The sequence below is a fragment of the Populus alba genome, chromosome 8, assembly GCF_005239225.2.
Source record: "Populus alba chromosome 8, ASM523922v2, whole genome shotgun sequence".
NCBI lineage: Eukaryota > Viridiplantae > Streptophyta > Magnoliopsida > Malpighiales > Salicaceae > Populus > Populus alba.
In genome coordinates this window covers 8599644-8624378 of record NC_133291.1, presented here as the reverse complement: position 1 = coordinate 8624378, position 24735 = coordinate 8599644, and the positions used below count along the sequence as shown (strand labels likewise).

The window sequence follows — 24735 nt, the reverse complement described above, 5'->3', positions numbered from 1 at the left end:
CACATCCCCGACATGGGCTGGCAGCAAGGTACGTGGATTTAATATGAGCACATCTACCCCTTCATCTACACTACAAATTTGATTAATATACGTATAAATGTCTTATTGAAACTATAACTTAAGATATGCATGCAAATATCAACATGTGCTACTGATTACTGTAAGTATAAATGTCCTATTGATTGAAATTGCCGTTGCAATCGGGATTTAGTTGATCTTGACCTCCTATTGATTGAACTAGTATTCATCTAAAAATACATGCCACCTAAAATTATGCTTGGTTTAACGATAAAAACTAGAAATCAAACGTTAAATGTCAAAGGGTGTGATATTGATGGTATAAAAAGGTGAATTATTACTATTGTTGTTGTTGTAATAAAACTTAATTCCCAATAAATCTAAAATCGAATGATGGATTATTACTATCATTATTGTAACTATTAATATTCTCATTGTTATTATTTTTAGTATTATTATCGTGATTATTATCATTACCATTATTGCTATTATTGTTGTTGTTATTAATACTATTGTTATAATTATTATCATCATCACCACAACTATTATTATTATTATTACTGCTGCTGCTGCTATAAACCATAATTATTATTTTTTATTGTTGTTGTTATTAGTAGTGATACTACCATCACTAATATCATTATCATCATCATTATCATCATTACTATTATAAATATTACTATTGTATTTATTATCATAACTATCATCATTACTATCATAATAAACTATTATTATTACTACTATTACTAACATTATCATCGTCATCAGTAGTGTTATTAATTATATTGTTAGTGTCATTATCATTATTACTATTACTATTACTAATATTATTATCATTGTTAATGTTACCACCGCCACTACTACCCCAGTACTACTATTGTTATTGAAATAACAAAAATCATAAACTTCTTTTGAAGTATAAGATTAAAAACCATAAAAACTACAACAAAAAGACAAGAAAAACAAATAAAAATGACCAAAGTGAAATAAATACTATAACTATTGAAAAAAATCATAAATCTAATTTGAAGGATAAAATTAAAAACTATAACTATTATTATTGTTGTTGTTGTTGAAATAAAAATAATAATAATAAACTGAGTTTGAAGGATAAAATTAAAAACCACAAGAACTTAGATAAAAGGGTAAAGGAAACAAATAAAAAAATCAAAAGAAAAGGACCAAGTAAAAATAAATATTATTACTAATGAAAAAAATTCATAATTTGATTTGAAAGATAAAATCAAAAACTATAAAAACTTTAACAAAACAACCAAGGGAATAAATTAGAAATCAAATGTATAAGGATCGAATCGAAAAATATCATATGCACAAATTAGAATTGAAGGACTAAATTGAAAAAAAAAATTCTGCAATAGAAAATAAGAATGAAATAAGAAATTAAAAAAAATAAGGACTGAAAATAAAAAAAAAACAAAACATATGAGAAATTGTAATTGAATGACTAAATTGAAAAAAAAATTATATATAGGGAAAAAATGAAAAAAAATTAAAAGAATGATGACTAAAATTAAAAATCAAACAACAAAGAGGACAATGATGTACTTTAGGTTGTCAAGAGAGAGGAAAAAGAAAAAAAAAAACAACAGCAAACAGCCACCGACAACAATCTGATTACCATACACCTACACACACCAAACCATGTGGAAAAGGAGATGATTGTGCATCCAGTGAGATGACGAATTGCTAGATTTGACCATTGAGTGGTGTCACATGCGTCACCAGAATGTCACAGACACCACCCACTCGTTAATAGGTTTGAAACATGCAACACTAGAATTTCTGAAATAAAAATTGAATAGAAAACATGAAAAAAATATATAAAAAAGCCCCCTAAACATGTTAATGACATAAATACCCGCGTGAAAATACTTAAATATCATTAAAAAAAAAGGTTATTTTTGTCTTTTCTAAGGTTCAAAACTATGCTTTCACTATAAATGGATCATGAAAAAATCATAAACACCGCTACCCAGTAGCCTAATAAATTTTTTATATAGAAGGCAAGGAAGTATTTTTACTGTTAAGAACCTTGTGAAAAGTCAAGAAAATCATTGCTTAATAGTTATAAATTTTGTTGACTCTATGGTAAAAGAATAATTTTATTATATAAAAAATTTAAAAGAAACATATACCTAAAACAATTTTTTAATGATTAATAGATTAGTGAAAAAAGACTAACAGAATCCCAACTTCAAGCCTTAAGTTTTTTTCATTAAAAGATAAAAGAATAATTTGACCATAGCAATCCATAATAATAAATCATTTGTAGAGCTAAATGAAACTCCATGTTTTTTAGCTTTTCCTTTATATAGTTAAAAAAAAATAAAAAAATGATATATGATATTTGAATCTAATGTTGGTTCACGGAAAAGAGGAGTGAATGGAAATTTTAGAAAGAAAAAAAGAAACACAATTCCCCTTATCCTCTCCTTACTATTTATTTACCCTTCCCCTGACTTTAAGAACACGGTCCTCGGGATAGGGTTAATGTCTTTTTATTTTTTATTTTTTATTTTTACTGTTAAAAATATTCTAAAAAATAACTATTATTATAATATTAAACAAGTTTTAAATATTTTTTATCTTTTAATTTTTCTTCTATTTTTTTTTTTTAAAAACATCCAACATAGTTATAAAAAGATAAACAACAATCCTTTTTTTAGTGGCGTCGGCATTTTGAAACATTAAAAATGATGTTTTTGTTGTGTGTAATCTGCATCGCCAAAATAATGCCTTAAAATCTGAAATCAAGCCCGGCTGAATGGATCGAGATAGGAAGACTTATTGAGGGTTCTTGAAGTAGCTGGCAACTTTCGGTTGACGGAAAGATGACATGTCCTGTCCGTCTCTTCCAAAACAGAAACATTGTATTGCCAGCTATGATACGGACCTACCCCAGTTCCCTGGAATTGTCTGCACGATAAGCCTGGTGTACTTTAAGTCTGTTAGAATAAAACCCATTTGTATTCTTACTCTGGTACTTTTCCGGAGATTTTTTTTCGAATATTAAAAAGCTATGACATTGCGGTCAAATATTTTTATTAAAAAAATTAATTTTTTTTATTATTTAAAATTGAGTATGGTTTTTTTTTGGATCGATGCTTTTACTCAAAAATTTTTAAAAAATGGCATTATTGAGCTTGTTTTCAGCACGAAAAGTTATTTGAAAAAGCTATGAAAACTCTTGTATACATCTGATATCCAAAATTCCAAAGTCTAAAATGCCTTGGATTTCAAGTTAGATAAAATAAAAATTTAATCAGAACAAATTATATGGTTTTTGAAGAGTCGTTGCTAAGAGCCCGTAAAAAAAAATCAAAATAAAATTAAGTGACGGTGTACTTTCTGGATCGTTTTTGATGTGCTGATGTCAAAAATGATTTTTAAAAATGAAAAAACATCATTTGTCAACCACTAACAACAGCCAAACACTCTAAAAATTCAAAGAAAAAGGAAGGCCAACAAAATATGAGAACTCGAGGTTCTCGAAAGGTAAAAAGATGAGGTGTCTTTTGACAACAACTGTGAATTTGGCCATGTTACCTACTAGCTTTAACTTTTGACTTTTGAAGGTCTAATGCGAACGGTGTTTTCTTGAATTTTAAAATTATTTTTTATATATTTAAATAATTTTTTTTAAAATAAAAATATTATTTTAATAAATTTTTAAATAAAAAATATTTTAAAAAATAAAAATAGGATTTGTACTTTCACAAACAAAGCAGGTCCAGCAACCAGAACAGCATGACTTCAGCATATTTGGGCATGATCATGATTGAGATATTTACCGACTAATTAGCAAGAAAACCGAGAGCGTGACTGGACACTTAAACATGCCTTAGTGGGAATCTTAATGCCCATCGCATCATCCAATAATCCATTGGCTCGTTGTCTGTTTTGTCGACAAATACATATCTCTAATTTCTCGGAAAAGGAATCATTAAAATGCGGGAGCAACAAACATTTCGTAAACTTTAGGATTCAATAACATTGAAGGACACCATAGCTATTAATAAGACCATGAAATATAGTGGCTAGTTTTACTTTTGCCCGAAACGCTGATTTGAAGTTTGAAAGATTGATGTAGTGATTATTTTTTAAAATATTTTTTATTTAAAAAAATATTAAAATAATTTTTTTTAAAAAGAATATTTTTTATATTAGTATATTAAAATAATCTAAAAACATAAAAAATATATTATTTGAAATAAAAAAATAAAAATTATTTAAAAAAACGCTTTTGAAACGCAAAAACAAATTTGTTAAAGGTTATACCTGGTTAAGGTTTTTTACAGGAGAGTGTAATGTGATGTAGTTAAAACTTTATTCTATTTTAATTATAATTTTAAAAATGTTTGGTTAATCAATACACTATAATTTTACATTGGTTTTATTGGATTTTTTTTAAAACATTAGTTTTTCTAAAAAGCTATGATTTACATATATTTTTTTAAAAGTCTATCTTATCAAATCATAATCACAAAAATTATCACAATATCAAATACATAAACTTAATGTCTTGGAGTAGAAAGTGTAAATACAAAAACAACATAAACATGTTTGGTTGAGATGAAAAATACAAGAGTATAAGAAAATATATTGGGGTAAATTTCTATTTTTACAAAAAAAAAAAAAAATCCATCTTAATTGTCGTTATTTTTTGTGTAACCGAACATTACTTTTATGAAGTAATAATAACAAAATTAGATCATCATGCCTGGACAATCTTGACAATCTGTCTCACTCATGTCATACATGTCCTAAACATGTATTTTGTAGGTGTTTGGATATGCTACTGTGGTTGCGGTTAAAATTAAAAGCTGTTTTAAAACGTCTGGTTAATGCTAACCGTATTTTTTTTACGTGGACCCCACTTCAAAATTGAGGACCAACATCAGTTTGTGAAAAGCAACTTACCATTGCTTTTCGTTGCTGTGCTCTCCTCTTTCTCTTTAATTAATATTACAAAACTTTCTCAGTGTTGTTTTTTGCCATGGAACAGAAATACAAATTTTCAATAAAATGAAGACTATTTGTAAAAAGTAACTGAAGTGAGCATGTTTTTTTAAAATAATAGTATTACTAAAATAACCTCTTAAAAAAAATCCTTTTTGTGCATAGGTTGTGTTGTAATTTTTTTTTAAATGCTTGAATCTTTAGGATTGAATTTTTTATTTCACCCCTCAAACTCAAACTTTTATATATATATATATATATTATTATATATATATATAATATATATATATATATATATTTCTTAAATTTACTTGCGTTACTGGACTATCAGTTACTTATTTTTTATTCTAATTTTTATTTTTTATTTTAATTAATATTATTTTTTATTATGTTTTTTTTCAAATAATTTGATGGGGCACTGAAATTTTTTTATTAATGTACAAGGATTATTCAATTCGTCATGTAATCATAATTATAAAATAACAATGTTTTGCCATTATATATATATATGTCCTTTTAAGTAATTTTACAATCAAACCTCATACAAAAAAAAATTAACCAAACATAAAAAAACTATTTTTTTAACCACAATTTCAACACAGTTTTAACTAAACACATCAAATTTTAAAACGAACCTCACAAAAAACACTTTTTATTAAACTGTTTTTTTTAAACCACGACCACAAAAGCAACCACAATACCAAACAGGCTTGATCAATGAATTATCGCAGCCCAATAACATAAACTGTTAGGTAAGGTTTCAAAATATGATTTATATTATTATCTAACACATCCCCTTAAGTAAAAGTTGTTTGGACTTGAAATTTGCATAAGCTTACATTACTTCATGTTTAATTTTTATCAAATAAATAGGAGTGGTGAGATTCAAACTTGTAATAGCTTGGTCATCAAGACTCCAAGAAACCATCTTAACTTAATAGTTTAAGCTGTTATGTGAGGTCAAAATATGATTTATATTATTATCTAGTATATTTTATGTTCTTAACCATTATCCGAACAACGTGTTAACTATTGGAATCATCCACATGATTTAGGAATATTTCAAGCATTGACATAATTTTAGGCAAACCAGCTCTATGGTTTGTGCTTCACGGTTGACCAGATGAATTTCTATTTCCAACGCAAGGAAAAAATGAATATGCAAACATTAAAATGTGAGTTTTGGCAATACACACACATATATAATTACAAATCAAGTATTAACTATTGGAATCATATATTTAATTAGATAAATCAAGATTTATATAATATAATAAATACATGCCCCATGAGTGGGGCCTTTTTATTCCCAGCAGTAAAGTATCATGTGCCCTCTTATTTTCATAAATATAAAATGGTGGATGATGCACCCTTTAACTTCTTCAAAAAAACAAGGCAGACAACACATTAAGGGTCATTAGAATACTAGGTCTTGGGTTTTTTTTGCTTAAAAATTCATTTTCAAAATGTTTTTTTTCTATTCAAAATACTTAGAAAACATTATTGACATCTTGATAAATTTATATACAGCGTCAAATAACCTAAGAATCGACCAAAAACCTAAAATAAAAAAACTTCATGATGTCAAATCTATTTTCTTAGATAATTTGATGGTAAAATAAAACATAAACAAAACTTTTCTCGTCGAATGAAACATGTTAATACAAGATAAATAATTTTTATAGCTGAAATTGGTGGCTACCTATTATTTTTCTCACTCTATTATTAAAATTCAATGACTTTCTCTCTCTTTTCTCATACTAGAAATTAAAAAAATAAAATAAAATGAAAATTTTAGACTAAAATAATTTTTAATTTTTTTTTTGAAAATCAGAGGAACCTGATATGATGAAAAACTATCAATTTCCACTGTTATTTTAACTCTAATCCTTTATTTTTTTTTTAATCTTGTATTTTTCTAAAAAATAAAGTCAAACTTTTAATTTTTAATCTACTCTTGTAAGAATGAAATAAAAAATAATAATTGCATTGTAAAAGTCCAAGATACACTAATTCCGTGTCTACGGTGATGTGAGTGTTTTGTCCACAGCTTTTACATAATAGTTGATGAATAGGTAATGCAAAAGGGGGACATTGGAACCCAAATTTGAAATTAAAAAGCAAAGTGACCATGGATTCTAAAAAAAACCATTACAAGAGGAATTCAAAAAAGCTTAACATAAGCCTCGCATGGAAAATGAGTCATGGATGATGATGATTATGAATAATTTTCCCTAGGGGCGGCTCGTACTCTACTGATCTACGTCTTGTCTCTCTACTGACTAGTCTTACGTGGAGGTGATGTAACTTTCTACTAGAGTGGGGGTGCGTCGACAGGAGGACATCAGAAATCCCAATTTGGCCACACCCCTTGAAAGCCATAGAATAAAAGAAAAACAAGATTAGGGGCTGCAATAATTTTTTTTTTTATTATTATTAATATGTTATTGAGTCAGTTTGACACATCTCAACTAATTATTAATAATTATATAAGTTTTAAGTAATTTTAAAATTTATAAATCTTAAATCAATAATTTTTTTAAAAATAAATTTATTAAATAACCAGTTAAGATATATCAAATTAAAAAAAATTAATTATTGATCAAAGAAGACGTCAACAAACAACATGATAAAGCACACGGAAAGTGGAAAAATGTGGGAAAAAAGCCTCAACTTTCGGCAGACCCTCGGCAGCAGCACACGCATCTCTGGAGATGTTGTCTTCTCACCAAACCAATTCCCTTACTACCAAACCACCCTACCTTACCTGTAAATGTTGCATGAGACATGCCATCTTACACCACTTTCTTTCTATAAAATTCGGGTTTTAAATAATTGTGTTCGATTAATATCAACATTATTCAGTTGAGGTATCATTCTTCAAAAAAATTTAGATCCCATGAGATCAATATGTTTGTCTGCACAAGGTGTTTATGAAGCACATGGCTCGGATTTCGAGTTCGTTATATGGCGATTTATTGGTAAAAAGAAAAAAAAAAATGGATCCTTTTTCTATTTTGCAACAAAAGATATTATTAAATTAATTTTCCAATTTGTTTTCAATCACTTCATTGTTGTAAATCTTTTCTCTCTTATCTGAAGGCAGTTGGTTGTAATTGTTTTCAAGTAGGTATTTAATGCTTTTTAAAATATTTTTTATTGAGAAATATATTAAAATAAAACTTTTTTATAAAAATTATTATTAATGTCAGCATATTAAAATAATAAAATATAAATAAAAAAATATTTTAAAATAAAAATATTTAATTTTTTTAAAAAATATCAAATGAAATACAATTCAAGCAATATTTTAATGGTATTAATCAACTTCACTTGGGCATGGATAAAGATGACATGAATAGATTTGTTTTTCCAAAGCTGGTCCAATGTGGCCTTTGTAATATACAATATTGCAAACATATTTTTCCAGCCCCATTTTCTCATTCAAAGGAGCTAATTTGAATTAGAGACCCTTTACTGAAAAAAAACCCACCACCGAAGGACACGGATTAGCACATTCTAGAATAGATGTTGCCCAAGAAGCGTGAAACGCACGCTCGACTAGAAAAGCGTGGTACGGTAATTAAATTGCGTGAAGAAAGAAATCTTCTTTATTAGTTTATTTTCTTTCTGTTTACCCAAAGAAAAAACTGCAAGAAAGAATCCTTCTTCTGCGGAAAAGAAATTGGTAGGCTTAGGCAGGTTTAAGCTCAGCTTGTTAAAGAGGGATACGGGCAAAGATGTACAGTTAGCTACCTACAAGGGGCGCACGAGTTTTCTTTATTTCACAAGAGGATATCATTAGGGGTGTTTACGTCAGGTTCGCTCTGCTTCAAGCCGCAAAAATCTAACCAAATGGGAATTGGTTACCATAAATTTGTATTTATACCTTTTCTTTTTGCTTTATTAAATAAAATTGAACTGGTTTGGTCGATTAAATTAATTTTAATTTTATAAATTTTAGTGAAAATAACATGCTTCTCATTTATGAATACTTGTTTTTTATTTATCTTACATGCAAAAACTCATTCTACAATAGTTTTTACTCAATATATATATTTTAAAATCAATTTTGTTAAACCATAATTAAAAATATTTATCTTAAACCTATTTTTTTTAGCGGAAAACTGTAAAAACCATCACAATACCTCCACACACACCAACAACACATTGACATAATGTTTTTTATTTTATTTTCTTCACTAGCACCAAATCTCTTTGGGCCATAAGGATTTAATCTAGTAGATGCAAGCTAACTTAAGATACCTTGTATTTTTTTAAAAAATCATTTTTTCTACCTCTCCATCTTACTTCTCAATATCATTTTTTCCCTACTGGTTTTTTTTTTCTACTAACTGTTTTACACACACACACTAATTCAATAATGTCATGATATTTTGGACAGTCCATTTGCAAAATATTATTGATCTATTGTCTGAACAAGTTAGTAATTTTAGTGTTTTTTGTGGTCAAAAAGTCAACTAAACGAATAAATCAATAACTATAAGTTAGTTGTAAAATCTATATAGATATTATATTAAAAAAATCCCAAATATTAGAGAAAATAAATAAATAAAAGAACGAGATCTGCAGGTTTAATTAATTCTTAATTAATTACATATGGGCGCTGGCCAATGAACAGAGAAATCTTGAACTTGAAATGCAATAAAAAAGATTTAGTACCCTTTAACACAAACCAGCCAATAAGAGAAGACAGCTGATATCATACTACGATAATGAACATAAAAAACCCTAATCCAAAATACAAGTACCTGTGGAGAGAGAAAGAATCATGAAATGCTTCAAAACAAGAGAGAGAAAGAAAGTGAGGGTGCGCTTCTCATTTCTTTGAAGTTCTTGAAAAAGGAAAAAGAGAAAAAATACAGACACATGGAGTACCATTTTTATTAAAGAAAGTGAAGAGAGAGGACAATAATAAAAATAAGAAAAAGAAAAGAAAGCAGGAAAGATGGTGGTAGCGTTACGAGGAGGAGTCATAGTATTAGAAGAAGAAGAAGAAGAAGTGCAGAAGAAGAGAAGAGAATTAGTAGTAATCGAGATGCGTGCAAAAAATATTATTATCAATAATAATAATAATAATACCAACCATAACTCTGACAATCCGTCCTCCTCCTTTTGATCCTCATTTTGCCCGGCATTTAACTTCTCCCTACCTTTGTCTTCGTTTTCTTGGAATTTGATTCTTTCTTTCATATGCTCGAATCGATCTGCGGATGCCTTCTTGATGAATCCGGCATCGGTTAGTGAGATGTTTCTTTTCTTTTATTTCTTAGGTTTCTTTCTTGTGCCTCCTTTGGTTGTTGCTGTTGCTGTTGCTGTTGCTGTTCTTGTTTAGGATATCTTTTTGTCGTTGTTGCTATTGTTGGTGTTATAATGGTGTTAACTTTAATTGTGGTGTAAATACTAGTTAACAGTTGCCAGATTTGCTAGTGACCATTGCTGTTGTAAGGATTCCTAAGCCCACCCTGGATATATTTTGTGATTCTTGGAAGATTTTCTTAATTTGTTTCCTCTTCAGCTTGATTTCTTCTTAATTACATCTTCAATATCAAAATACCATACAAATTAACTGCACCCATCTTTCTTTTCTTTTCTTTTTCCTTCTCGTGGATTTCAACACTAGTCAACCGAGTTCATTTCTTGATTTTATTTCCAAATCCCCTCCAAATTCTGCTAAAGTCAAAGAAGACTTTTTTAGACAGTGGGGGTCGTGATTTGAATTGGTCTGGTTTTTCTTTCTATGGGAATACCTGATACTTCTCTATTGGATCTAGTAGACAAGGTTAAATCTTGGATTTCTTGGGGAGCAAGTGATCTTTCAGCATCTTGTTTGTCTGCTAATTTTCAGATGCCTAATAACGGAACTGTCTTGACGTGTAGTGAGTGTCATTCAAACAATAACCATTTTTTTAATGGATACCATTGCCAAAGTTGTGGCCAGTGGTTGTGTTTCAATTGTATGAGAGGTTACCAATCAAATGGTGATTCTGGGGAGGCTATCAAATCTTGCAAGTTCTGTAATGGGGTTACTGTGAAACGTGATGGTGGAAGGAAGAATAGTGATAAAGTACACCCTACTGACTCTCCTAGAGGTAGCCCTGAGCCACCATCACCTTCTTTTAGTGCCGAGCCAATCCATAGTGATCGTCTTTCCCTTTATCTTGAATCCAAGGATTGTGGGTTTTCTCCTAATGCAATAACCACCAGGAGTATGACTTCTTTTAGTGCTCACCCGTCTCCTGTTTCTGTTCGTCGCTCATCAAGCAGGTAATAATTCTCAAAACTCCTAGTGTTCCAATACAATTTTCATGTTTTGCTCTGTGTATCATTTCCCCCCCCCCCCCCCCCCCGGGGTAGAGAATGGGTCTTTACATGTGTATTCATTAATGCAGGAGTGATGAAGAAGCAGCAGAGGATTCTGGAAAACTCCTTTACAGCCCATCGAGTGAGTACTGTCATGATATTTCAGATATAGATTCAAGTAGTGTTAGTGCTAGGCTTGAGTTTTACAATTGTAAGTCGGTGGGATCAAGTCCTTTAGACAGCCCTTCTCGGATTGATTTTAGTTCTTGTAGAGTTGGGCATACTGTACAGCAGGGGCAAGAAGGAAGCCCATTGTCTCAAAGTGACGGTCCCTTTGATCAAGAAAATATGGCTATTTTAAGCAGGCCTGACAAAAGGACTGAGGATCCAGAGAATACTGATGATTGCTCTGATGACGCGTCAGTTTTGAGGGATCAATATCACAAGTCTCCAAAGCCACTGGATTTTGAAAGCAATGGCCTTATCTGGTTTCCCCCACCTCCTGAGGATGAAAATGATGAGGAGAGTAATTTCTTCACATATGATGATGAAGATGATGATATTGGGGACTCCTCTGCAATTTTCTCATCGAGTAGTAGCCTCTCTAGCACATTTCCATCAAAGGAGAAACAGAATAAGATTAACAAGGACCCTACTAAAGCTATGATACAGGGGCATTTTAGGGCTCTTGTGGCGCAGCTTTTACAAGGAGAGGGTATCAAAGCCAGCAAGGATGAAAACAATGGAGAATGGCTTGACATAGTCACAGCAATTGCATGGCAAGCTGCAGCTTTTGTGAAACCAGATACCAGCAGAGGAGGCAGTATGGATCCGGTTGATTATGTAAAGGTTAAATGTATAGCATCAGGAAATCCAAGAGATAGGTATGACTTTTACATTTTCTGCTGATGCATTATGTCAAACGCGCCCTGTACTTTTCATTCAAACTTTGTTATACCATTTTTTTAAGCTGTGGATACCTTTTGTGCTGCAGCACCCTTGTAAAGGGAGTAGTTTGTACAAAAAATATAAAGCACAAGCGCATGACCACACAATACAAAAATCCCAAATTACTTCTTTTAGGAGGAGCACTCGAATATCAGAGTGTTGTGAATCAGTTGGCTTCTTTTAATACATTAGTGCAACAGGTACATTAGTAATTTTTAAATTTGTTTAGTTTCAAGTATATCAAGATTTATGGGTTGAGGATTTGGATTCTTGTCTTTGACACAGGAAAATGATCATCTCAAGCTGATCATGTCGAAGATAGAGGCTCTTCGCCCAAACGTTCTGCTGGTTGAGAAAAGCGTATCTCCGTATGCCCAAGAATATCTACTGGGAAAGGAAATTTCCTTGGTGCTGAATGTAAAAAAGCCTTTACTGGAACGTATAGCTCGGTGCACAGGTGCTCAGATTAGTCCATCTTTTGAGAATATTTCTACAACACGACTGGGACATTGTGAACTATTCAGGGTAGAGAGAGTGCGTGAAGAACATGAGACAAGCAATCAGTTCAACAAAACGCCATCTAAAACATTGATGTCTTTTGAAGGGTGTCCAAGGCGTTTAGGTTGCACGGTATGTAATCAACTCTAAATTATTATTAGTTTTTATTGAATTTGGATTCAGCTAGGTGAGGTTCTAAAATATACAGAGATGCACCTTGTCCAGTTATTTCCTCATTGCTGGTCTGTGTCGTGAATTTACCCCCTTTCAACACTGGAAATGGAGGTTTCTTTGGCTAGTGTTTACTTCACTCCAGACTTGTGTAATAATGCATCCAGTTGCGTAAAGTCAATATTGTCAATGATCTATTAAACATTCTGCAAAATGCAGTTTTCTGATTGTTTTTTCCTCCAAATAATTTACATCTTACAGAGTGGAATGCTTAAACAAGAATTGTTAGGGAGACAATGTCACCTCTTTTTGGTTTAAGATTTCTTTATATACACTCGTGGAAGAATCTCATATTTATTCAACTAAAGGAAGTGCATGTACTTCCCAGATAGGAAATTGTCTCTTTTAATTCTTGTCCAGTTAGGTCTGATCCATTTTACTAGGGTTCATGGACCACGATAATGAGAGAAAAAAAGATGTCTACTACATAATCAGGCCATCCCATGCTGCAGTGCTCAAAGCATAAAGGCTGCCCTTCCCGGGTATTTTACTGGCGACTTTGTGTAGACTATTGATGTATTAAATAAGTGAGAAAAGTATGCTGGCTTGTTATGTTGGTGATGCGGTTCATTTTGAACACTTTGACTGATTTTGCTTCATTTTCACATGAAAGTTGCGTCATACTTTTGAAGTAATACAATTAAGTTTGGAGCTTCATATTTAAAATACATCTTCAAATGCCCAATGGTTATTTTCTATCACCAAAATTATCTTGTAATTGCTCTGTGATCCTACATGGTCTTCTTGAGATTTGCAAAGAGAAAAGTTTCAGAGTTTGATTTTGGTTTCTGATAAGGTTGTTCCTGTCCATATCTTAGGTCCTTCTGAGGGGCACATGTCGCGAAAAGCTAAAGAAGGTCAAGCATGTTATTCAATATGCAGTTTTTGCAGCCTATCACTTGTCCCTTGAGACTTCTTTCCTTGCCGATGAGGGTGCAAGTCTTCCTAAGATGACAATTAGACCCACAATTGCTATTCCTGACAGAACAGCAGCAGATAATTCCATTTCAGTTATCCCTCCAAAGATTTGCCATGCTGAAGTTGCTTTGTCTGCTCAGGATGATGGATCACTGGGTCTTAAACCAGAGCATGAAGGATCAGAATCATTGACTGGGAACCTTGATGCTGGTGTCATTCATCCTTTATCTCCATGTTCCGTCACTTGCAGGTCTGGAAATGAATTCTCTATTGCATGCCATGGCGATTTAGTGTCTAATGCGGGGGGATTGGATGCATTTTCTGCAAGTCAATGTGAGGGTCTAAAGATGTTTTCTGTTTCCCCTGGTATCAAAAATCTTTCACAGCCAGAACTACAAGATATCATGGCTGAAGAAGAGGGACAACTTTTGGCGACTCATGAATCAGTACAATCTGAGAAGATTGATGAAGATGAGGTTTCCAGTGAATATTTCTCAGTCACTGACACTTACCAGAGCATATTAGTATCCTTTTCAAGTCGCTGTGTGCTGAAAGGAACTGTATGCGAACGCTCTCGGCTTCTGCGCATAAAATTCTATGGAAATTTTGATAAGCCACTTGGAAGATATCTTCGTGATGATCTGTTTGATCAGGTGACTCATTATCAGTTTCGTTTATCTTTCTCATGACTCCTGTTACATATCTGAAGCTTAGATATTAATGGGTTTGTTGTCTCCAGAAATCATGCTGTAGGTCATGTAAGGAGCCAGCCGAAGCACATGTTCTGTGTTTCACTCATCAGCAGGGTAATCTTACAATCAATGTTAGATCCCTTTCCTCTGTAAAACTACCTGGAGATCGTGATGGTAAGATATGGATGTGGCACCGATGCCTAAGATGTGCTCATATAGATGGAGTTCCACCAGCAACTCGTAGAGTTGTCATGTCAGATGCTGCCTGGGGACTTTCTTTTGGGAAGTTTTTGGAACTGAGCTTTTCAAACCATGCAACTGCCAATCGTGTTGCACCCTGTGGTCATTCATTGCAGAGGGACTGTCTTAGATTCTATGGGTAAATTTTGTAGTTATGGAATTATTATTTATCATTATTGGTTTTTTCTGTGTTTTCGGTATTCATGGAAAAGTCTCTCAGGTTTGGGAGCATGGTTGTGTTCTTCCGGTATTCCCCTATTGATATTCTCAATGTCCATTTACCACCATCAATGCTTGAATTCAACGGCATTGTTCAGCAAGAGTGGACAAGGAAAGAGGCAGCAGAGGTGCTTTTTAAGAATGCAGGCTTGCTTACTGCATGTTGTTAAATTAGACTGATTTAATGTAGAACTGATATTTTGAACCTTTTTTCTTCCGAAACAGCTCTTGGGAAAAATGGAAACCTTCTATGGTGAGATATTTGGTGTGCTTGACAGCATGGAACAGAGAAGTAAATATTTTGGAAGTGAATTGTCAGATACCAATGTGTTACAGAATCACATCATGGAGCTGAAAGATCAACTCGTAAAGGAAAAAAACAATTACAGGGTAAGTACATGCTGATTCTTAAAACTTTCCCTTGGAAAATTAGTGTTAGCTCTTTTGATCTATGGAGTGTTATTACCAGAGGCTTATTGTCTAATGCTGTTATCAACCTGTTTATCCTTGTGCATAATGTTTACCAATTCCAAGTGATGAATCTTTTAATCAGTCCCCTCGCAAACAGGGCATGCTACAACTGGCAGTTATGGAGAGTTTACAGTTGGATCAAACAGCCATGGACATTCTAGAACTCAATCGCTTAAGACGTACTCTTCTAATTGGTTCTCATGTTTGGTATCGGAAGCTTTATTCACTGGACTGTCTCCTTAAGACAAACTATCTTGTCAAGGCTAAAGAAGGGGATGTGTCTTATACTGAGCTGAAAGATTTGAAGAACGATATATTTTGCAAGGATAGCAAGCTTGACCATCATCATGAAGAAAATATCTCTGGCTATTCAAAATCACAGGAACATGTAGGGAATGATTTTCAGTCAGAGAAGAAAGAAACAGGCCTGTCCTTCGAACATTGTGTTCTTGAACATTCAATGTTGCCATCATATTATCATAACACAGAGGATGAAGTACATGCAGATGAGGAAACCGCGGGTAAGACATTATTTAGTGACATCCCTTCCCATACTTCCAATCTGTCTGACAGAATTGATTCTGCATGGACTGGTACCGATCAACTTCCAATTAAAGTTCAACCTCCGCATGCATCTCATGCAGAGGCAGATGGATTCCAACCTGTGTCTGTCAGGCAGCCAAATTTGTTTGATAATCCTCCTTTTCGAAGGATGGTGGCACCAAAGAGAGTTCATTCTTTTGATTCTGCATTGAGAGCCCCAGAAAGAATCCAGAAAGGGTTGCCTCCATTGCATTTGTCGACTATCAGATCATTCCATGCATCTGGAGATTACAGGAGTATGGTGAGAGATCCTGTTTCAAATGCAATGAGGACTTATTCCCAGACATTGCCACTGGAGGCACATAAGTTGAATTTAATGCACAGTTCCACACACTCAATTATTCCCTCCGCAGCTAATATGGCTGGAGGAGCTCGGTTATTGTTACCAGTGAGGGCCAACAGTGACTTCGTTATAGGCGTGTATGACAACGATCCTGCAAGTGTAGTTTCCTATGCCCTCAGTTCTAAGGAATATGAGGATTGGGTTACTGATAGGTCAAATGAGAGTGGAGGGATCTGGAGTACAATTAAGCACAGTAAAGAAGATTCTGCAGCTTCCTCTTTTACAGCCTGGCAGTCTTTAGATTCCATGGACCTAGATTATATGAGCCATGGAAGTTATGGGTCTGAAGATCCCTTTTCAACCTTGGGCACCTTGTTTATGGATTCAAAAAAATCTCCACACTTGACAATTTCTTATGAAGATGCTTCTTCAATTGCTGAAGGCAAAGTGAGGTTTTCTGTTACTTGTTATTTTGCGAAGCAGTTTGACTTTCTTAGGAAGAAATGCTGCCCTAGTGATGTTGATTTTGTTCGTTCACTGAGTCGCTGCCAGAAGTGGAGTGCGCAAGGAGGAAAAAGCAATGTCTACTTTGCCAAGTCAATGGATGAGAGATTCATCATAAAACAAGTAAAAAAGACTGAGTTGGAGTCCTTCGAGAAATTTGCCCCAGAATATTTCAAGTATCTGATTGATTCTCTCAACTCAGGGAGCCCCACTTGCTTGGCAAAAATTCTTGGTATTTATCAGGTTAGACTGTCCTTTTCTTTTATGAGAATGTACAACTTACATGGGTGGGTGATGCTGGGTGAAATACATATGATTTCATGTGATTCTTATCTAATGAGTTTGGTGGCAGGTTACTGTAAAGCATTTGAGAGGTGTCAAGGAAACAAAAATGGATTTGATGGTGATGGAAAACCTCTTTTTTAACAGAAATATTGGGAGAGTCTACGACCTTAAGGGCTCTTCTCGATCCCGCTACAATCCTGACACATCTGGGTCTAACAAGGTGTTACTAGATACGAATCTAGTGGAAAGACTGCGTACAGAGCCCATATTTCTTGGAAGTAAGGCGAAGAGAAGCCTTGAGAGAGCTATATGGAATGATACGTCCTTTTTAGCAGTAAGCTTTTTGTTTAACATCTCACCACTGTAAAAAACATGAAAAGGTTTGGAGTTTTGGCATCGGGTCTTTTATACTCTCGTTTTTGGTTTTCTTTTTCTTTCTTTTCATCTTCTTTTGTTTCGAGGACCTTGCTAAGCCATGGATCAACGAATTGCATTTTTCTTTTCTTCTATGATATCATTGTTATAATTGTTTTTCACGTGTCTCCACGCTTGTACAGTCTGTTGATGTGATGGACTACTCTTTGCTCGTTGGAGTGGATGAAGAGCGGAAGGAGCTGGTTGTGGGGATCATTGATTTCATGAGACAGTATACATGGGACAAGCATTTAGAGACGTGGGTTAAGGCATCTGGAATACTTGGCGGTCAAAATGCTTCCCCAACAATTGTTTCTCCAAAACAATACAAGAAAAGATTCCGAAAAGCAATGACTTCATACTTTCTCACTGTACCTGATCAATGGACTGAACCACGGCATTCTTGTCATTCATAATCATTTGTTCATTAATAAGAGATTAGTTGGGAAGGACGCCATCCAATCCCAGTAAATTTCTCTCTTTGGGTTGAATCTTTCGTGTATGGGCAAAGTGTAGCCCAAGCAAGAAACTTATATACGAGGGAATAAAAATTCCTTGTCGCGAGGTCTTTGTACATTTTTTTTATACATGTGCAATTGCGACCTCGGAATAAGAAACCTCATTATGCTTTGCACTGTGATCTTTTTCCTTCGTTGGCAAGAATAGCTGGTAAACTTGGATTCGAAGTTCTTAGCATGTGAAAGAGCATATTATAACCCACTACATTCAATAAATTTGTATTATTTCATGTATATACCATTGAATAAAGAGATGAGCTTGAAAAATAAGAAAAAATGGATTTATATAAACATACCCATTGAAAAAGTCCATTAATTTGTATAAACGTTTATTGACTTCTAAAGTCCATCACAAAAAAACAAAAAAGTTTAAAGTATATCCCTGGATTTGGATTTGAAATAATTTTATATATTAATAAAAGTATTTATACTTTTTTATTAACTTATTTTGGCTAATAAGTTAATAAAAACTTAAAAATGCTTTTATCAAATCAAATGTTTTAATAAATAAATTATGCTTAATACATACACATATACACACACGCACAAATTAAAAATCATCTCAAATTAAAAAGCTAAACTATTTAGTAAATTTCAATGAATGGTTTTTTTATTACTATGTAAAATAATACATTTGTCAAATGAATGATTTTTATATTACTCTTTGATACATTCATAAAAGCTTTTTAAACTTGAAATTTGAACAAATCAATTAATGTTTTGTATTAAATTTTATTGATTTAATTTGTAAGAATATGAAAAATAAAATCTAAATACTTAATCATTTAACTGTTAAAGTTTTATTACGGTGTCAAAGAAACATTTATTGTTAGATAAAGTCTAATAAATAAATTTATATATTACTTTTCGTTGAATTGTGATTGTTATTATTAATAAAAGAGCTCGCTCCCAAAAAAATACAATATATATTTTGTGATTAGAAAACATAACTCTAGCTATATATATCCTAGAGGGAATGCGAGCAGCTAGTTTATCTCTTGATCGCTCGCTTTGCTAATTTATTTAATAAGACTGCTTTTTCTTGATTGCATATTTGGATCATTTGCTAATAAGAAGCCACAGCTATCTGCATCTCCCCTTCGCTGAAAGGAAGGAAACTCACTCGCTTCTGCAAAACAAAACAAGCAAAATTGTTTATTCATAAAATAGTCCAAACATTACTAGATTTGGGTATTTTAAGCTGTTAAAATTTTAAATCTAAAATTTAAAAATCACAGTGAATTTCGATAATAAATAATAAAAACAGAAATCTTGATTCAAACACTCAATAGTCATGTATAAAAAATCAAAAGGAAACATTATTGTAATTAAAGCTCGGTAATTCAGGGTTTCTTTGTAAAAATCAAAAGAAACCATTCTAGCCTTAATTAATGGTTCATATACGTACGTTGGCAATTTTTGTTTTGATGGCGTGTTCAACTAAGTACTTAGTTATAATCACCAATTAAGCAGCTCGTATAAAATAAATCAAAACAATAAAATATAAATTAAGAAAATGTATCAGATATTATAACATTTAAACTTTTTAGATGAACTCAAATTTAATTATAAAAATTCAACAATGACAGTCGGTGCTTTTGTTTTTGGAATGGATGGGTATTTATTTATCAATAAACAAGCGTGCCTTCACGATTGGAATGAAAAGAATAAAGAATGATTTACATCAGATAATTAAGAAAATTACAATATTCTATTTTGGTGTATATGTAATAGTATATTGTCTAGGATAAGTGCATGACAATTTACTTATCTATTTTGTTATTATTTGTTTTATATTTTAAATTATTTTAATGTGTTGATTTCAAAATGAATTTTTAAAAGATAAAAAATATTAATTTAATGCATTTCGATATAAAAAACAATTTGAAAAATAACTGCAAATACATTATAAAACAGACCCTAGCGGTGCTAATTGAATAAAAATACATATATATTAATTAGCAGGTACACTAATTACTACTTAATTACAAAATAAAAACCCATCTCCATTTGATACGAAAGTCAGATTTTGGTTGAAAATAATTGAATAAAACCGTGTCCACAACATGAAGTCACAAAATTTCAATTAAAACCTCAATTAAAAGGAAAATGTTAACTAGATCCTTCATTAAGTACTTAAAAGTTCTGTTAACCGACCTAAGGAAGCTACGCCGTCCACTTTTATTATTATTATTATTATTCTTGTTATTATTATACTAGTTCCCTAGCTCGAAAGAGTTTACATTTGCAAATAATCAAACCACATGACACGAACCAAAAAAATGTCAAATCCCAGAAAATATTTTATAATCGAGACCTCAAATTCATTGTATATATATAAAAGAAAACTAAAGGCAAGAACCTGCGAACATGCCACAAAATCAGGATTGATGTCGAAAAGAACCTACCTCACGTGCCTTGATGATCCCCTGCTGGTTGCCGACTCTCCCGTGGCCACTCTTCCAATGAGCTTGTTGCGACAAGCCACTCTCTTGACCATTTTGTGCAATTTCACGAGAGCTATTATGGCTGCCACCTGCGGTGTTTGCTATGCAAAGATCCAGAATCTTAGCAGCCGCCTCGGCCTCATCCTTACTTTCTTGCATCAACTTCTCCACTTCTTCCTTTGGTAACCTCATTTTCACCCTCATTGCACCACGTTTTGCCTCCTCGGACACAATGCTAGACGAAGGTTTCATTATCGAAAGATCAGATGTTGATCTCCTAGAGAGCATTAGGCTCTCGAGCCTGTCTTTAGCACTCATGTTAATCCCCGAACGAACCCTTCTTGGAACCCTCTCAGTTGGAGTCTCCGGCAACTCTACTAGGAAGTAGAGCCTCTTTGGCACCAAGTCTTGGTGTGCTTCCAATGGCTTTGCCCTAATACCATAATGCTTAACTGCCTCTGATTCTAGCAAAACAAGCCCTGGATAGTCCTTAACTACATCCCCAGCCTTCACTGGTGTCTTGAACTTGAATGTTTCACCATTTATCTTCATGACTTTCGCAGTCTTTTTCCCACCTAAAGTGTTGCCCATACTTGGTATTTTGGATTAATTTCACTCTTTTGAACACACAATTAACAAAATGAAGCCCTTAATCAAGGTGAACAAAGCTCCTTTGTGAATACTTTATACTACTAGCTAGGGATCGGATCATATATAAAGCTGACAAAGAGGCCCCTGTGTGGTGGGTGGAAGATAAGGACGCCTGGATTTTGGGTAGTTGTGTTAATATTACAGTCAACGAAAGAAGGCAAGATTTGAAATTGAAATGGGCGAAAGTTTGACAAATGAAGAAAAGTACGTGTATGGTTTGGCTTTCAATATTCCAAATAAAGCTGAATGGTTATTTTTGTTTTCAGTTTAGTTTAATTATCTTAATTGTGAGTCGTAGACTAGCTCAACGCTTAAAACATAATTCCTAAACTAGCACAGTTCAGGCACTACATGCGTAATTAAATATGCTGCGTGGTTGCTACCTGGGTAGCTAACAAATTTAATAATTTCTCTCCTTGCAGCTACATGATTTCCCAAGAGTTTTTATGTATAAAATTCAATATGCATATTTTATAAAGTTCTAATAACCATAAGAAAAAAATAATAATCTAATAGCTATAAAAAAATACGACATAACATAAAATACTAGAGAGATGATGATACTTTTGTATCTTTTGACAAGAAGAATTTATAGACAATATAGAAAATTAATCTCCATAACAAGCTCACTTGTTAACATTTCATCACCAATTTTAAAGTTTACTTTTTATAATGTCTTTAAATTTCTTTATGATAATGCTAGAATGTCATTATCAAAATTTCGGTATACCTATACTATCTCAATTTTTTTTTTCCTTTTTCTTTTTCTTTTATCTAATCTCTTGTTGTTTGTGCCATATGCCATCAAATTCTTTTTGTTTCTTTTATTTTATAAAATATGTATTTTGACTTTTGTATATCAAAACTCTTTTGAAAGCATGTATGGGCAAGGAGAAAAATTAAAAAAGCTCGTTCTTATTTGAAGAAATTCAACGGCCAGCCACATGTCTTGTATATTCAACTTAGATGTCATGGAAAATGTACGAATAGCTAGCTAGTAACCTCCAAAAAACCCGTGGGTGGGGAAAATTGACGTTTTGATCTTGAAAACGAATGTTAACTAACGTGAATCACGGCGCTGTTTCACTTGTCTTTTCTCATGTGGAAATGGACTGGGAATTGTGTTATCTGCCATTCTATTTGATATTATAATAATAATTATTATTTTTAATGTATTTTATTGTTTGAAAATATATTTAAATAATATTTTTTATTTTTAAAATTTATTTTGCTATTAGAAAATCAAAACAATAAAAAAAACAACTCTAAACAATGTCATGGTAGATTTATTTTTATTTTTTTTACCCTTTTGGATTGGATGAAAAGTAATTTACTGGTCGCCCATAACTTGTCCTTCCCTTTCTTTGGTCTCCCTGGCTAGTCTAAAGAAAATAACATGCATAAAAGTCCGCTTGTCAAGTTAAATTAACACGTTTACTTGCTTGCTAGTTAAGATAACTATACTGTGTTCCTACTTTAGAGAGGCAAACAGCTTTAATGTGAAATCACGGCCTTGGTCTAGATTGATACAACGCTGATCAACTTGGACGGGGTTTGTTTCTTCCAAGGTTATGATCTTCAACGGGGAGCGAAACATCCATCTCAGGCTTTCAAGTGATCATGAGAACTTTCTCAGATTGATCCCAAGAGATTTAATTCTTCTTCTTCTTCTTAGGCGTCCAATATTCGTTTCCGCACATGCAGTATAAATGATTGAAGTTTTCAAAGAGACTAGTTCAGCCCCAAGTTTTAGAGAAATCACCTTTAGCACTCCATGATATAATAATCTCATTAGAATTTCTATGAAAAAACAAAAATGTCAATGTCTAATAGAAAAACACGTATAATAATGGTGGTTTTGTAATAAATATAACGTTTTTTTAATGGAGTGTGATGCTAATGCGCTGTGCTAAACAGTTAAAAAACTACATGATTTTAAGTGAAAGTAACATAAAAAATATATATAGCACATTGTAGTTTTTTTTATATAAAAAAAAAATAGGGCATGAAATATTAAAAACACTGTGGCATAGAATACCTAAAGTAATTTTCCCTTTTTTTTTTTTTTTTAATTTCCTGTCAGGATAGGCTCGGTCTTTAGGTTATATACAATGATATTACGATATAGCTAGCCCTCTCCTGTCACAGAATCCCACTCCTCTTGGGATTTATCCTAAAATCTCTTCATAAAAATTCACAAGTATTAACTTCTGGACTGTGCCCTCTAACGATTTTTTTCGGTTTATTGGACTGGATCAGTTGTGTTAGGCACTCATTTGCAATTTGAGACAATATTCACTACAATCATATACCTATTAAAGACGCTTCACCACTAACATTTTAACCCAAAAAAAAGGGATATTTGTAGTTTTTAACGAAAGATTTAAGAAAACTAGAATTATTCAACCAGGAAAGGAGAAAAAAAAGAACACCTTAGAATTGCTTGGGTGTAAACAAGCTGAAAATCGTGCGAAAATGACAAAATGGTTGTTGAGGAGACTTTGGAAAATGAAAACAGTAGTCATTAACGAGCTACTAATATATATGCATTCGCATCCTGCTCAGAAAAAGAAAAGAAAAGAAAGGGACATGAACAATAATATTAGCATCATTTCTATATATCTCACGCAGCAACCACTGCCATAATCTTGGTCCTATTTTCTGTGGTCAAGAACTGATCAAATTGAACCCAGAACCATACTCCGTCTTGCTAGTTTACCAGGGACGTCATGGTCATATCTGACATGTTTCTGTGCCTCCATCGCAAACACTTTTCCCACGTTTTATTTTACCCTCTCTTGCTTTTCTCCTACTTTGTCATATAATTTCCGTGTCTTTGTTCAATAGTCGCCTCATCATGGGGCGCGAGCTGATTTTCTCGACCTCCTCCATTAATCAAGGCAAAAGAAAAAACTGTACTATGAGGACAGCTTCATTCTACTATTATTTTTAAAATATATCAAAAATACCATCTCAATTCAAAAATTTAAATTGTTATGTGAGGTTCTAGAATATTATTTATATTAATTTCTAACACACCCCCTCAAGTAAAAACCCTTTAAACTTGAAATTTGCACAAACCCATATTATTTTGTGCTTGATTTTTTTTATCAAATAAATAAAAATAGTGAAATTCAAACTTATGACTGCTTGATCATTAAGATTTTGATACCATGTTAAAGAATCATCTTAACTTAAAAATTTAAACTATTAGATAAAATTTTAAAATATAATTTATATTATTTTTTAATATATGTGCAAGCTGTCTATAAATATTAACAAAACCTGGTCGGTAAGGGATTTTCCAATGTACCATACCACATTATTCCCTGCTAATTAGAGAGAGATTTTTACTGTAGTGTGCGAATTAAAACATTGTTAATTGAAATAGGATTTTTCGTGGTTTTGATCCTCACATTACAAAATTTAACACCGGTTATTGGGCCTTTACAGTTTTTTTTTTTTTTTATGAAACATATTAGTTATTATTA

General features: G+C 32.5%; 2 protein-coding genes across 4 annotated transcripts; one reads left to right on the top strand and one right to left on the bottom strand.

Annotated features, from left to right (window-relative positions):
* The first annotated feature begins 9715 nt into the window (after positions 1 to 9715).
* LOC118039856 (putative 1-phosphatidylinositol-3-phosphate 5-kinase FAB1C) lies at positions 9716 to 18258 on the top strand. Of its 3 annotated transcripts, none has more exons than XM_035046668.2 (11): positions 9716 to 11286; positions 11412 to 12206; positions 12317 to 12470; positions 12556 to 12900; positions 13818 to 14570; positions 14657 to 14988; positions 15070 to 15196; positions 15294 to 15458; positions 15637 to 17172; positions 17282 to 17548; positions 17772 to 18258. In XM_035046668.2, the coding sequence occupies exons 1-11, from the start codon at positions 10760 to 10762 to the stop codon at positions 18042 to 18044; spliced, it is 5274 nt and encodes a 1757-aa protein (XP_034902559.1). In that variant the 5' UTR covers positions 9716 to 10759; the 3' UTR covers positions 18045 to 18258. The 3 variants fall into 3 exon arrangements, with proteins under 3 accessions (XP_034902559.1, XP_034902558.1, XP_073266863.1); XM_035046667.2 differs by having other exon boundaries at positions 15622 to 17172; XM_073410762.1 differs by lacking the exon at positions 9716 to 11286 and having other exon boundaries at positions 11412 to 11464; positions 11595 to 12206; positions 15622 to 17172.
* Positions 18259 to 19089: 831 nt separating this feature from the next.
* Positions 19090 to 21299, bottom strand: LOC118039857 (uncharacterized protein At1g66480). Its single transcript, XM_035046669.2, has 2 exons — positions 20555 to 21299; positions 19090 to 19275 (listed from the first exon to the last, which is right to left on the bottom strand). Exons 1-2 carry the CDS (start codon positions 21182 to 21184, stop codon positions 19213 to 19215), a joined length of 693 nt encoding a protein of 230 aa, XP_034902560.1. The 5' UTR covers positions 21185 to 21299; the 3' UTR covers positions 19090 to 19212.
* Between the last annotated feature and the right edge of the window lie 3436 nt (positions 21300 to 24735).